The 16040-nt window shown below is 47.9% G+C and overlaps 1 protein-coding gene across 3 annotated transcripts in view; it reads right to left on the reverse strand.

The window, feature by feature from the left end:
- TMEM108 (transmembrane protein 108) overlaps positions 1–16040 on the reverse strand; it is a 330997-nt gene that overhangs the window by 11111 nt on the left and 303846 nt on the right. For all 3 annotated transcript variants that reach the window (XM_017955891.3, XM_017955890.3, XM_017955893.3), the window contains one exon: positions 1712–3130. In XM_017955891.3, coding sequence (XP_017811380.2) covers positions 1712–3130 — 1419 coding nt within the window. The remainder of the gene's footprint in view (positions 1–1711; positions 3131–16040) is intronic.

A 16040-nucleotide genomic window follows, 5' to 3' on the forward strand; every position in this document is an offset into this window, starting at 1 on the left:
TACTTTGCTCATCAACCTGAAGGAGACAGAAAGCCAGGAGAGGCAGCTCCTGAAAAGAATCTAGACTCCAGATATAAAAAGATCTTGCAACACAAGGCCAAGTGGAAATCATGGTTCACATTAAAGGCACAGACCTCCTGCACTAACCACCAGGGTGGGAGGAAAAGCTGGGAGACCTGGCTCAGCAGCCTTTCCTGAGGGAAGCCTTCGGGGCTTTGCTCCTCTTGAGATCAGGACAAGCCTGGGTATGACCTGAAGCCAATACAACCAGTAGAGCTGATGCCCGTGCTGGCTGCCTGAGTGCTACTAAAGGAAGAGTCCACCATTGGCTCCCTCTTCTGTAGCCAGACACAGGTGGAATGCTGTGCTTCCTTTTGGGAGACAAAGCAGAAGCCACCCCAGAGGGGGCGGATGGGACACAGGCCCAGGCAATGCAGCCTACAAAGAAGACTTGCAGGGCCGGGGCTAAGCAGCTGGGATGAAGAGCAGCTGTCTCTCAGAGCTGTTTCAAATGCTTCAGGCGTTGCTAGACAAACTAGAGTTGTATGGCTTCAGATGGCATGGCTTAGGGCCATAGAGGGCGAACCACAAGAAGGCAAACTTCAGGCCCCCAGGAGAGCTGGGCAACAACCTGGAGGGTCAGAGGAGAGTGGGTTGTCTGAGGAGCGGGGATACGAGGGTGGGGCAGTGTGGCCATGCCTGAAAGGCGTCAGGGAGTGGCAGATGGTAACCATTTGGGGTGGGGTGTGGCTGAGGATTCCTGCAAGGCTATCCGAGAAACTCTAAGAATCGAAGCTCAAGTACACGAGGGAAGACATAATGAAATCCCTAAAGTTCTGAGAGGTTGTATCAGATTCTTTATGGAGATAACAGAGAGAATACCTCCTGACTCCTCATTCACAGAGTGCCAGGCAGCAGCTAGGAGGAGCTGGTGGCCTTGGGAGGGCAAAAAATAAGGACAAGGTCCACACTGCAATCAGCTCACATCACCTACGAACAAATAAAGTGGGGTGGGGGTGGAGAGTTGCTAGAATTTACGTAACTCTCAAGCCTTAATTTAGCTGCAAGAACTAGGTTTTTGCCAAGGCTATAGAACTTCCCACCAGATGAAAGCTTTATCTCTTTTTCTTTCTTGGGAGAAGAGAGACAGAAGGAGAGGAGAGGGGCGAGAGGAGAGAAAACACAAGAAAGAGGATGGAAGATGAAGAAGAAGGTGAGGGGTTTGCTAGTTGGAGGCTGTACATTTTGAAGCATCCGCATTGACCAATGGTGTCTTGGTGCCAGGTTGCTAGAGGCATTGGCAGGCTACCTTGAGGCAGAGTGGTGTCATGACAAGGGCACTGGGCTGGAAGACAGCTGCTATAAGCTCTCAGCCCAGCCCTGCCTCTCCCTAATTCTGGGATCCTGGGTGAGTCATGTCACTGCTACTTGGCATTTTTTCTGTGGAGTGCGGGGTTGGATTAGACTGCCTGTAAGGTCCTCCGCCAGCTCCTGGGAGTTGTAGCTTTATGATCAGCGGGCATTCAAGCCATGGCCTGGCAGAGCTGAGGACTAGGGTCAGGGATAACCTGTCCTGCTCTCTAGTTTCCTGAGATTCTGGGAATTTTTGTAGCTCACTAGGCACGGATGCCAAATCAGGGACAAACGAATGCTGGGGATGAGCCAGTGATGTGGGAGAGGGAGAGGATGGGTGGGAGAGGGCGGCACTTACAGCAGGAGGAGATGGGCACGCTGATGGCCAGGATCACCCAGGCGATATCCATCTTGCTCAGGCAGATGGTGGCTCTGTGCTGGGGTTTGTCCCCCTCGGCCACATGGGAGATGTTCCCTGCTGTCCCAGGCTTCCAGGTCCCGGCGGGGACCAAGCGGTTGAGGAAGTTGCCTGTGGCTGTGGATACCACCGTGGAGAGAGGACTGGGCACCCTGTCGGTCATGGTGAGGGTGGCCGCAGTCTCCTCCTTGGTTCCAGAAATAGTGCTTTCTGAGACCCTGGGGGGATGGGTTGGAGCTTGTGGGGTTGTGGATGCTCCCTGAGGAATCCCCTGGGAAGGGGCTGAGACACTGGTATTGAAGGCAGCTGGGGTGGGCCCCGTGGCAGCCGTGAAGACCCCAGAGCTGGCAGACAGAGGTCTGTTGGTGCCAGGAGTGACAGTAAGCCAAGAGTCACTATGGCTGGGGCCGTCCTGTGGGTCACCGCGGTGGGGGCGCTGAGAAGGCACTGGGGCAGGTTGTGGACTGACAAGGGCACCTGAGGCTGCTGTGGCATCTGGTGTCCCTCCTTGGCTGGTGAAGGTAGAACCACCCCCCTGGGCTGCTCTGCGAAGGCCTGGCTTGTCCTCTGCAGGCCCCAGGGAGGTGGTAGGGGGTGCCCATGAGGTATTGCTGGGCACTGTGGTCGCAGCCACTGTGTGGGGCTGTGGTGAAGAGGAGTTGCCCCAGAGCGGGGTCCTGGGGGTGAGGGTAGAGGCGTCTGGTTCCACAGACCCTGTGAAGTTGCCCTTGTATATCTGAAAGATTTTCCCCAGGGGCCGCTTCTGCCCCAGAGGTGTGGAACTTGGATTTCGTCCCCGCTGTCCTTCTTTACTCCTGGAGTGGCCACCAGGTGCAGGCGGGACAGGGCGTGATGAATTACCAGCCCCTTTTCGGGAAGAGCCTGGGGGCCTGGGGGGCCTGGGGGGCCTGCGTGTGGTAGTGCGGGCGGGCGCTGTGGTGGGGCGGCTGGTGGCCCCTGGAGGCTTTGTCAGCAGGATGGTGGGGGCAGCCTGGCCTTGAGAGCGGCCCTCCGGGTTGGAGGATGTGGTTGTTGTGGCCGCTGGAGCGGGCCTTGTGGACAGGGAGCTTTCAGAATGGGGGGCGGTTACTGTCGCAGCGATGCTGGAGATGGTGTGCGCAGGAGGGTGCCCCTCTGCACGGGGTGTCGGTGTTGCCATGGGAGCTGCAGCCTGTGAGGGGGGTCCATCAGGATTGGGGGTCAGCATCACCACAGAAGTACGTCTGGTAGAGCTGTGGGGTGCTGTCACCATGGTTCCTGGGGGAGTGCCTGAAGGGAGGACCTGAAGAGATTCCCTGGGAGATGGTTCCTGGACGGCAAATGCCAGCGCTTCGGTCAGTGCCAAAATCAGCAGGAAACCTTGAGAGGGAGACAGAGAGAAGAGGTAAAATGCTTGGGGAGCAGCATACAGCCTGGGCCTTTCTTACCCGTGGCCTAGGACAGTGCTGGGAACTCAGGAAACATCAGGAGCATTCCCGAGACCACACTAGCGCCCCAACACTGACAGAACTGTCTGTGGAGCTGGGACAGGTCTATTAGGTAGGCGCTGCCTAGCACCTGCTGGAAAGAGAGACCAGCACCAGGGGAAGCAGAGTAGCTACCCTGGCCAGGCTCCTCCTTTCCCACATGCCTCGGAAACGCCAGCCCTCCCGACAAGGGCAACCTTTCAGAACAGGCTGGGGCTGGAGGGGCAGAAGGCTCGTGGCCTCCACATCTGCCTCTTCCTCTGCAGCCAGGAGTGGTCAAGGCCAGCTTGCCTATGGGGAAGGCTGTGTGAACTCTGTGTGAGCCACCCCAAACCAAATGAGGAAGGTCTGGGTGGCAGCATGCACCAAATCCTATGCCCTTTTCTGAATCTTCCACTTATAAACTATACAAAAGTGTAAGCAAACAGACCTCTGTCCCTTCAGGACCATTCACCAAACAATTATAGAGGCTCAACCCTCTCCCTGACCCCGGAGGACACAAAAACGAACAGGGTAGTCTCTGGCCCTGGATAAGCTCGCACATATCCACAAACAATCCTAAAATAAGACAAAGATGTCTCAGTGCCATAGAGGAGTGATAGGCAGAAGAGGACTGGGGTCTAGAGAAGGGCAATCAGACCTAGAGCCCATAAAAGCACTTAGCACAGCCTGGAACAGAAGGTGCCTTCTACAAATGCCAGCTGGTGTCATGGTTGTTATTAACTGCTTTTCCTATGGCATTCATGTGGCTGAACTCTGGAAAATTGTCATTGGTGATACCCAGCCTTTTTGAGTAGAAGGAGCCCTTTTGAACATTAAAAAAAAAAAAAAAAAAAAAAAAAGGATGTTGTATGATAGTGAATGTGCATACTTGCAGTTTGAGAAAATGCACAAGGACAAAAACGTATACATTTAAAACATTTCTAGTTATGTGTGGATTTTATTACTCACAATAGCATGTGTCTATTTTTAAAAACGGTACCTCATGCAAGCATGAGATGTAGGAGCTGTTCCCTGACAACACATGGGTTGGGAAGAGCCTGTCTCTACAGCTGAGGAATGGCCCAACAGTCCTCTGAGGCCTGATTCTGACCTGTTAGCATCTCCTGGTTCTGTTAGCACCTCCTTGTTCATGGATCCCCTTCTTTGTCACCCTCAGGCAGTTCCTTCAGCCCCTGCTAGGCTCCCCTGACTATGGAGAGAGATCTCTGTCTGTGTCTAATTACTCTCTCAGAGCCTCTATCCCCTATCAGATTCCAGCAGGACAAATGGCCGAAGCAGGGGCCCCAGCTGTGATTCCCAGGTGTCTGATGGAGAAGGCAGGGCCCTGGTGAGAAGCAGACATGGGGAGGAGATCTCCAGGCATGCCTTTGACACAAGGCCCAGGATCACCATTTGGTGTGTGGTGGAGCCTTGGTGTGGACCAGTATCCTCCTCACCCTGCACTTCTAAATTGGTGGGGAGTGGAAGGCTGCAGGGGACTTTAGATTGCACTGAGGCTCTAGCATCCACTAACTCTAGGACCAAAAATTTGCCCTAAACAATCTATTTTTTTCTAAACTTTCTTTCACAATCTAGACTAGTGGTCCCCAACCTTTTTGGCACCAGGGACAAATTGTCTTCCACTTGGTTTTGTGGAAGACAAGTTTTCCATGGACTGGAGTTGGTGGCGGGGGTGGGGGGTATGGTTTTGGGATGAAACTCTTCCACCTCAGATCAGCAGGCATTCAATTCTCATAAGGAGCACGCAACCCAGATCCATCGCTTGCATGTGCAGTTCACAACAGGGTTTGTGCTCCTATGAGAATCTAATGGTGCCGCTGATCTGACAGGAGGCAGAGCTCTGGCGGTAATGCTCTGGCGGTGATGCTGGCTCACCGGCCTCTCACCTCCTGCGGTGCAGCCTGGTTCCTAACAGGCCACGGATTGGTACTGGTCTGTGGCCCAGTGGTGACCACACACCAACAGTCCATTCTGTGTTTTCGAGTCAATCCTAAAACCTGTTTACTGAACACCTGCCCTGGCCCAGGCTTTCATGCTTTAATCCATATGACCACTCGGTGGGGCATGAAATTGAGGTTTGGGGAGAATAGGCAACATGTGGGAAGTCACACAGTAGCAGAAGTATGTGAAACAAGGGTTGTCTTTAAAGTGCATGCTTATCCTGGTCAACCACTATCAATGATGCAGAAGGAGGAAGAAGAGGACAGTATGTTGCATCCCAGAGGAACTAATGTGCTGTTATGCTCTGACCTGCTCAGGGTTATTCTGGGGCCCCTATCCTGCCCACGGCTTACCACCAGAGAGACAATCTATTCCTAGGGCTAGTGGTGGTGACCTCCATGTTTTGATGGACATTCCCTTTCAAGCCTCTGTTTAGCTCACAAGGGTTAAGTGTTGTTAAGGACTGACTTATGTACCCCCAAAATCCCTATGTTGAATCCCTAACTCCCAGTACCTCAGAATGTGACTATATTTGGAGATGACGCCTTCAAAGAGGTAATTAAAGTAAAATGAGGCCAACAGAGTGGGCCCTAATTCGATCTGACTGGTGTCCTTCTTAAGAGGAGATTAGGACACACAGACATCTGGAGCACGTGTGCACAGAGGGATGACCATGTGAGAACATGGCCGCTAGAGGGTGCCATCTGCAAGCCAAGGAGAGAGGCCTCCCGGGACTCCAACCCTACTGGCACCTTGAGCTTGGACTTCCATCCTCCTCAACTGTGAGGAAATACATTTCTGTCTGTGGTACTGTGTTATGGAAGCCCTAGCAAACTAATATACATGCCTTATGTTAGAGATCCTCTGAAAAACGAGAGACAGAGACAGGGCTTTTGTGCAGGAAGTTTATACTGGAAAATGATCTGTGGGGTCAGCCGTGGGGGTCTGAGATGAGTGAAACAGGGAAAACCAATCTGAGGGCAGGTTATGAGCTGGTCCAGGTGGGCACCTCAAACTCACTGGGGACTTCGGTAGAGCTGACTAGGCTGCACCTCAAATTGTCTGCCTGAAAAGAACACTCACCCAGAGGCTCCCATATTCACTGATCAAGGGCTGTTCCTGGGGTGCTCATCACTGCACTTCCTGACTGATGCCAGGTCTCCATTAGCTGGGTCAGAGAAACTCTCGGCCATGGAGCTCTCAGGTTCTGCCTGCACCCAGCTGGTGTTTGCTGCAACAGCTGGAGTTAAAATTAAGGGCCCGAGGAATCTCTGGGGCCAGGCACCAGATGTGTCAGATACAATAAAAGACCAGAGACCAAGGACACAGCAGTCTTTTGGAAGCAACACTGGCTGACCCCAGGGACTGGCCAGGTGGGAGAGGAGCCACCATGGCCTCTAGGAGAACTTTTGCAGCACTCCAGAGGCAGAGAGAGGGGTTAATACAGACTGCTCTTTAAAATACTCAGGGGAAAAATTCCCCTGACTTTCCTGTTATTGGCACTCCAAGAACTTACATCCTCCTACCTGGGAAGCCTATGACTGGAATCCTTGGTGCTGTAAGATACACAGTCTAAGTAAATATGTTTGTCCTTGTTGTTGCTGCTGCCTATTTCCCCCACTCAGCTATCAGCATCCCCTGAAGTTGTTGCTCTCTCTAGAAGAACTGTAGAGTTACCTCTTAGCCCTTTCTTTGGACTTTAGAGTACATCCTTGGCACAATGAATGGATACTGCCACCCTAGGTGCCAAAGGATTTTTACCTGGAGGATGATGTTTAGATGTTACAGTGAGAGGGGATCTGGTGTTTCATCTAATCCAATCCCCTCATTTCACAGAGTGGGCAACAGAAGGAGGGAAGTGACTTGCCCAAGAACACATTGCTGGTTGGGGACACAGCCTGGACCACAGCCATTATTTCAAAGTAACTTTTCATTTGTATAATAAAAATACCTACAATGTTGTGCTAGCCAAACACCACCTCCAACCTCTACTGTCACCTTCAATATGGAAATCAGATAAGCATTTACCTCTCTTCTTTGGCACAAAAGGTTAACAACTGAATGCTGTGCATACTGTCACAGTAAACATCTAAGGCCTTCAACCCAGGGCTTCCCTAACACATGCAAATTTTCATTCAAGGCCCTTTGTGCTGGACTACACACTCCCCCTCCCCACAATCTGGGGCTACTGCCTCTTTGCATATTATTTGCATGGATTTACATAATGGACTCTAGAGGCTTTAATTCCAAATACGTAGTAGAGACTAAAGCTAAAACCTAGCTTGACATGCTTGAAATGTGGAACCGATTTTTAAAACGTGTCCGAATATGGACAAGTGTTGCAGGGTGGAATCTACATATTGATGGATGTCCAGATATCGCAAGAAGGTCTCCTCCTACTGAAAATTCCAATGCATACATGAGCTCAGGACCCAAGGGAAGGAAAGGCCCTCCTCCTTCTGTTTATTTGGTTGGCTGCCTGCAGTCCATATTGGGTATGACATTTGCATCTGGCAAAGGCAACAAGGGAATTGGTGAAAAGAGAAACGGCTAATATATACTATACACTGCTCAAAGGGCTAAGCCTGTACTGACACATTTAATTCTCACACAACCTGATGAAGCAGGTATTATTAGCTCCCTGTTGCAACTGAGGAAAAGAAGCACAGAGAGGTACAGGAACTTGCCCATAGGTGGGGAATGGCAAGTTGCAATTTGTTCCTAGGCAGCTTGGCTGCAGAGTCTACACTCTTAACTACTTTCATTTATTGTTCTGCTCTACCCATCTCCCCAGGGTGCTCTGCCATTCAAAGGCAATGATTCACATCTTTGGAGAACTGATTTTCTATTGTTGGTCTCTTGACTTCTCTTCCGTCTTGTTTTTTTTTCCTATCTCTATTCCAGGGCTCTGTATGACACATTTGGTGTTCTTTTAACAACCCAGTAAATTAACTTCATTTTGCAAGTAACTGGGGGAGCTTGTAGTACAATAAAAGGACTGGAAGCCCCTGATTTAATTCTCTCCTCTTCCCCAATCCTAACATCTCATACACTCCATCGTTTGGTAGAATAAAAATTATATATATAAAACCCACAAAATTATATATGTGTGTGTGTGTGTGTATATATATATATATAAAACAAAAAATTATATATACATACATATATACATACACATTTTTTCTTAAAATTGCTTATATACACACAAGGCATATTTGTTACACAGAAAATTCATAAAAATAGAATTTTGTCTTTTTTTTCATAATTTTAAGTTTCTTGTTTCTAAGTAGATCTTCCTTCCCCATTAAACTAGGTTTTCTATTGCAAGATATTTTGTGCATTGCTGTTTCAAACCCTTTTAACAGAGAATCACAGCAGTCTGAGAAATCTTCTGAACCATCCTGGACGCTTGATGTGATTTTAAATTGTGGCTACAAGTTCTCTGACATTCTTCCCACCAAGAGGTAGAGTCTGTTTCCCCTCCCCTTGAACCTAGGTAGGCCTTTGTGACTGCCTTGATGACTATAATGAGGCAGAAGTGACACCCTACATCCCTTCTGAGGCCAGAGCCAAAATGCTCATGCAACTTTTACAGGTTTCTCTTGTGGGCTTTGGCCCACTGTAAGAACTCCAGCTCCCTGGAGGTGGCCACATAAAGAAACCTTGCAGAGAGCGACAGGAATGCCTGAGGAGCCCAAGCTGTCCCAGCCCCAGCCAGGCATGGGACATGAAAGTGAAGAGCTTGCAAGATGACCCTGGCCACTGCTGGACTGCAGTCACCCAAGAGATCCCAAATGAGAGCTGCCTAGCTGAGCCCAGTCAACCCTAAGATTTTTGAATAAAATAAATGATTGTATTACTGCTTTAAGCCACTGTTTTGGTTTCTATTATCAATAGAAAACTGGAACACTTGGCAATTTAGCTTCTGCAATTGATGCTTCAACAACAAAAGAAAAGAGCATCTAAGCACACCAAGTCTGACCATCAGGGAGTTTGTTTTCTGCATGAGCAATAGCATACAACCTTGCCAGGAAATGGGCTTTTCTAATTTCAAGATTATTGTTCTTTAATTGGAAGGGATGTTGGGACTCTGGTATCAGCCCCTCCACTTTACAGATGAGAAAGCTGAGGACCAACAAAGTGAAATGATTTACCCTTTACCCTGGCCACACAGCCCCACACAGGGTGAGGGGCAGGGAGGGACTCAGGTCAACTCATTGCCTGCCAATCCCATGAATGCGCCAAACTCACACTGTTTCTATCTCTCTCTCTCTCTCTCTTCATTTCTTTTCAGCAGGACAAGGTCTCACTCCTGTCCTGGGCTGGAGTGCAGTGAATTGTGATCACAGCTCACTGCAGCCTTGACTTCCTGGGCTCAAGTGATCCTTCCACCTCAGTCTCCCGAGTAGCTGGGACTACAGGCATACACCACTATGTCCAGCTAATTTTTGAAATGGGGTCTTGCCATGTTGCTGGTCTCCAACTCCTGGGCTCAAGCAATCTGCCTGCCTTGGCCTCTCAAAATTTTGGGATTACAGGCGTGAGCCACTGTGCCTGGCCAGTGTTCTTTTTATACTCACTGTGGTTCCAGTGTTCTAGTATGGTCCATCTCTGAACTCCAATGATTCCTTTTATTAAAGATCAAATATAAACTTCTAATTCCTTGGAGCATGGTTTCCCTTAACCAAAAATAAATATGTATCACTGATTTCAGGGTGAGCTGGGTGACTGATCTTAAGAGGTAATCCATGCCTGTGACTTCACTTCTTTATGAAACCAAGGACTTTTGGGTGCAAATCTTTTCTGCTTCCCTCACTATAGGTTGCCACATTTAAAATGTTCCCTCCTATAAAATCCTGCTGGGAACATGCCTCAGATAACAAGGCTGAAGGACAGAAAGTTCTGCTTAGAGCTAACTGGGACCAGTATCTGGTAGATTACAGACATCTCTGAGATTACTGGTTCAACAGCTAGATTGATCAGGTCCATGACTTGTATTTTGGGAAACTACTTCCCAGAGTACAATCTCTTGAATACATTCCAGCAAGAAAGCCATGTGAGACAGGACCTGTGTGCCCCAGACACACCTATGGCCTCCAGCCAACATGAATTCACCTTGCGCTGAAGCTCTAGGGGGCTGACAGATCACGGCCTCCTAAAAAACATATGAACAAACACATGTGAACACACACTCACACAGAGTAAGCATAGGCCTTTTCCCAGGGGCAAGAAACAGGGAAGAATGACAAGTTTTCAGCTCAAGTCCCCCGTCATCTCCACACTCACATATGGTTAAGTCATTTGTCTGAGGTCAAAACAACCACCAGGTAGCAGTACCAGGATTTAAACCCAGGTTTCTCTGATCCTGACTGCCCAAGAAATCCTGAGAAATTTCTGATCCAGGAAAATGTCCTACATGAGTAGAGGAATGCTTGATGAAGATAATAGTAACAGCTGTGATGACCATGACAAATCTTTCCCCAAGTGCAGCAACACTTGGGGGCAACTATGCTGCCTTTAATCTTCAGCTTTAGCTTTTTTGCCTTAGTCATTTGATTCAACTTGGTACAAACATTTCTCACCTAGAACTCATCTGAGAATTCTTCTTGGGCCTTGAAACTGTTGTTAGGAATCCCTCCTTGTGTGCTTGTAACCTATAAGCTTATCTCTACTCTAGCTCTCACCTCTCTGAATGGAAATGGCCAGTGTTTTGTCTGTTTCCTTGTCTGAAGTGGAAGCTGCCAGGGCTGGGACCATGTCTGATTCAATGTTATATGCCCATGTCTAGTCCAGCACCTAGGCTACAACACATATTTGCTGAAGAATAAGAAACTCTCCTAAATCACTTACTAGCCATCTGTGGCAGCTGGTGTTTCCCCAGAACGACCAGTACATTGCAATCTGCTTACCCTTCCTAAATGTGACTTTGGCTCACCTGTTGAGAGGTAAGGTCTATGTTCCTTCCCTCAAATCTGGGTGGGTTTGTGACTGTGGCTGCAGTGATGCTACCTGACTTCTAAGGTCACGTCTTAAAAGGTGGTATGGCTACTTCTTGGTTTTCTTGTGGTGCTTACTCCTGGGAGCCAGCTGCCATGCTGTGAGGAAGCCTGAGCAGCCCAGAGAGGGGCCCATGTGGAAAGGAACCGAGGTTCACAGCCTTCTGCCTCAGCCTCACTTCCAGATGATAGCAGTACAACTCGGTTGGCCATGTGAATGAGCCATCTTGAAAGTGGACCTTCCAGCCCATCAAGTTGACTTAGATTCAGCCCATGCAGCTGAGTCAGGGGAGAGCAGAGACAAGCGACTCCTCCCCAGCTACAGACTTATGAGCAAAATGAATGATTACTATTGATCTAAGCCACTAAGTTTTGGGTGGTTTGTTAGGCAGCAGCAGTAACTGTAATACCATCCATGTAGAAGTGAAATCAAAGCTCTTTCAGTGACCATTCTGGATTTAGACATCAATGGCTTTTAAGTGCTGGAGCTCAATGGGCTGATTTTAACTTGGGTTTCCTTACTGTCCCACTTTCCTGACCAGGCTCAGAGAAAGGGAAACATCTCAATGCCAGGCTCTTTCTACAGCATCATGATTTCTCTGATCAACAGCCACAGGTTCCCTCAGGGAAGTAAGGAACAAATGCATACTAGGAGGGCCATGAAGCTTCCTGGTGCGCACACACACTGTGGGCTGGGGAAACAGATGGAATAAAGCTGGAGACTGTTATATGGTGTCTGCATATTGAGGACATAGCCATTTCCTGCAAGGAGCTAATAGTATAGAAGGAAATAAAATTTGCGGTGACAGGAGCATAAACTCACATACCAAAGGTGTTCTCTCAAAGACTTGCCTCAAATAAACAAAAATGAGAGTCAAATCAGATGGATGAAAAGGTCAACTCAGCTTCTAATAAAATAACAAGATCATTAATATTCATGGAACATCTCTCTGACATCATGGGAAAGAACACAAATGCATCAGTCCAGACTGCCTTGTACTCTTCCAAACTAAAAGGAAGAAGTTCATAAAAACTGCTCCCTGCTTTACAGTAGAGAACCTGAGAAACACGACCTCAGCCAGGTGATCAAGGCGAACATCCACAGTGATAATGTCATGATGACAATATGTACCCTTGATATGAAAGAGGTGCTTTATATCTGTAGTTTTCCCCTCCCAAACCTATAATCCCAGTATAGTTATAAGAAAAACATCAGACAAATCCCAATTGAGGGAGTCTACGAAATAGCTGACCAGTACTCAAAACTGCAAAGGGCATCAGAAGCAAAGAAGGTCTGAGTAGCTGTCACAGCCAAAGGGAGCCTAAGGGGACATGAAGACTGAATGTAATGTGGTATCCCAGATGACATCCTGGAAGAGAAAAAGGACATTAGGCAAAAAAAAAGGGAGTCTGAACAAAGTGCTACCTCAGTTAATAATAATGTATCCATATAACTAACTGTGACAAATGCACTACAGTAATACAAGATGCTAATCACAGAGGAAAGTGCAAACAAGGCATCTAGAACTCTGTACTACTGTTGCAACTTTTCTGTATATTTAAAACTATTCTAAATTTTAAAAATATATATTTTAAAATGGTGCATGGATGGCAGACAGCAGGGACAATGCAATGTGAAGGTTACCATGGGGTGGGCTCTAGAAGGGGACATAACTGAAGGGAGGTTTGTAGGCAACTTTCCCAGCACCCTGGTGTGAGATCATGCACCCACAGATGCGGGCATGCGGGTGGCGGAGTAGGCGCGGGGTGCTGAGATGCTCCCTGCCTTAATGCCAGCTTCTGGATCCTCGGATCTCTTTTAGCCTAGTTGATAGATTCTAGTCAAATGTAACTACTGATGTGCTTTGGAGTCCACTTAGAGAGAGGAGGGAAAATTCTAAGACTTTTGCTGTATCTGTCTATATTGCCTGATTCTTACTTTTTAAAACATTCTAATTCAAAGTATGGAGTTAGGTGAAATGGTCAGGGAGACAACAACCTGAACATACAGTTTTTAACGTGTTCAAATTCCAACTGTGGAATCAGGGTAAACACCACCCATGTAATATAAACAGTCACTACTTTCCTGACCAAGCAGGCTGAATGAAAATCAAAGCTTATTTGTCAGTATCATGGGGCTAGGTTACCCTGTTGCTTAAATGTGGAAGCCACATAAGGTGCTGGACGTGGATATGTCCAGTCTCGTTCACAATTTCTGTCCATACTCCCTTCCTGCTCAGTGATGATGTAGTCGTCTCCAAAACCCAACTAGACTGTCATTTTGTCTTGGCAAGGTCAAGGTCCCTCAACTCTACAGGCAGAAACGGTGGCTCCCTGCCCAGTGCTCCCAGACACTCTGTTCCTGTTCCTATTGTGACTTTTCTCTGCAAAGAGACCTTCAGTAAAGGACATAGTGGGAAGGCCATGGGCATGGGGTCAGTGGGATTTGGGTTCAATATTGGCTTTGTAACTTTCTAGTTGTAGACTTCAGGCAAATTAGTTAAGCTTCATTTTTCTCAGCTGTATGATGAGGAAAATAACACCTATCTGCAGGGTGCTTTTAGGGTGGGAATATGCGATTAAGATGCTTGGAAGGCCCCACACAGTGCCTCACATTAAATAGGTGGTAACTCTTGTTTTAGTTTCTAAACTAAACTTACACCCTCCCCTGGGGCTGTGAGTTCTTGACCTGAGTCATCTGGAGCCTGAGAACTTAGTTCACTATCTGATACATAATAAGAGCACAATAATGCTTTTGAAACCATGTGAGAATGAAAGAATAATTCCACACATTTGAGTTATTTGCAGCTGAATGCTTACTACAAAATCATAGATGTTTATTTCTTTGAAGACAGTGTCAATGAAAGCAAGCAGTAAATAACATCAGTCCTGTGACACGCCAGTTCAGGGTGTGTGTGTGTGTGTGTGTGTGTGTTTGAGTGCATGTATTTATCTTTTTACTTTGCTTGCTTCTGTGATTAACATTAACTGCATCAAATGCACACACATCCCACAGGCCAGAGTGAGGCAGGAGAAGGCTGAGCTGGGACCTAACTCCTGTCGATCTGCTGCAGAGACCCTCTCGTCCCACCGTTGCTCCCCCCACGGTAAGCTCCATTCCTAATTACCTAAGCAAACTGGCCTGCATTTCTCTCCAGACTTCTAAAGGATGGTGTGAGAGTGTTTGTCAAGATTTGGATTTTACAGAGACAAGTCCCAGCTTTTGCTTTCTGGTTCAAGGCTTATGCTTTTGGAAGGCTGTGATGACAGCAGCAGGAAATAGGACAAATAGAAGTTTTTGTTAGAAGGGGCAGCTAATAGAACAGCCTCACCAAGGGCCTAGGCACTCCCTAGAGATGCAAGGGACAGGCCTGTAGTGGTGTCTCCAGAACACTTGGCTCCTATAAACCCAGTGCACTGAATCCCCAGAGCTTGCAGCCCATGGCTTGGGGTCTGGTTCAATGCACTCATCAGAGAGCATAACAGGACCTTTGGGACTCCTAGGGAACCTCTTGGAGAGTCCTGGGACCTGCCTAAAGGACCTGACTTGAGCACACCAGCATCTGTGTACCCTTAGCTTCAAATTCTCCAAAGCCAGAAAAGGAAAAAGATACAATGTCCTGGTCTGATCATGCCTGAGAATAACCTACCTAAAAAGAGCATTGGGGCTTTTGACCTGACATCCACCCGGGCATGCTGATATCTCTCAGCACTTCTTCTCCCCTCACAAAACAGCTTGTTGAGGAGGAAGGAGAAGAGACAGTGACTAGTGGTTAGCAGAGACAGTGGCCAAGTGTCCAGGAAGAGGGGATGGACAGGCCCACCCGAGGAGGGACTGATGTCTAAGAAGGGGGTCTGCCTCCTCTGCACGCAGCTTGCCTGCTCCTGAGCCCCTGTGGCTTCTCCTGGAGCCCTGTGCACAGCTGCTTGGTATTCTCACTGGGTTCTGTTGGATGGCTGCAAAGCTGTCTGGCCCTGCTCTCCTCAGTTGCCAAAGGTTCACTGCCTGCTCCAGTTTGCCTGGAACAAAACAGCTCAGGCAACACAGCTGTGCATCCTTGTGAGACTGCCCAATTTCCCATTTCAAGGCAGGATGCCATACCCCAAGGTGTAATTTGGGTTTTGGGCATAAGCTGAATTTCACAACTGAATTCCGAAACTCAGCCCTCCAGGCTGTGCATGTGTGGGAATTAAAAAGCTTTTTTCTCCTCTTCCCTCCTCCATTATCTACCACCCTCCCCAATATCAATACTGATACCATCACTAATGCTAAATTTCCATTTATTGAGTATCTACTATGTGCTAGGCACTTGTATGGCTGCACCTGACAGCCATGGCTTACCTTAAGCCTATCCTGAGAATGACCCTATGGTCTAAGAAGAATGTGTGCTTAGAATTCCCAGCTAAGAAATCTGGGAGTGACCGATTAGGAGATTCATTCCTTACTTATGAGAAACATCTGAATCTGTGGCCCATTTCATGGAATGTAGGTCTACAGGGGACTGAAGCCCTTTATTTTGGGTTAAATGAAAGTTGACAGGTGGAGGTTGTTAAGGGTAGGGCGCTAAGTGCAAATGCTATATCAACTGCATGCTTTTTACCAGCAGATGCAGTTCTGTCCAGCTCATCACCACTGGACTCTTCCATATGTGAGTCCCCTCAATAAACCTCATGTCTCATTTGCTGGCTCCAGGTCTCTTTTTCAGCCTCTTGAACATGGTACCATCACTACTGAAGTCAACAAGGGTCCAGCATGACAACACTGTACGAATCAATTTCCATATATCATCTCAATCTTCACAAAACCCTATGAGGTAGAAAAGGACAAATCTTAACCCATGTGCTATGTGATTATAAGGGTAC

This window comes from Papio anubis, chromosome 2, assembly GCF_008728515.1.
Source record: "Papio anubis isolate 15944 chromosome 2, Panubis1.0, whole genome shotgun sequence".
Classification (NCBI taxonomy): Eukaryota; Metazoa; Chordata; class Mammalia; order Primates; family Cercopithecidae; genus Papio; species Papio anubis.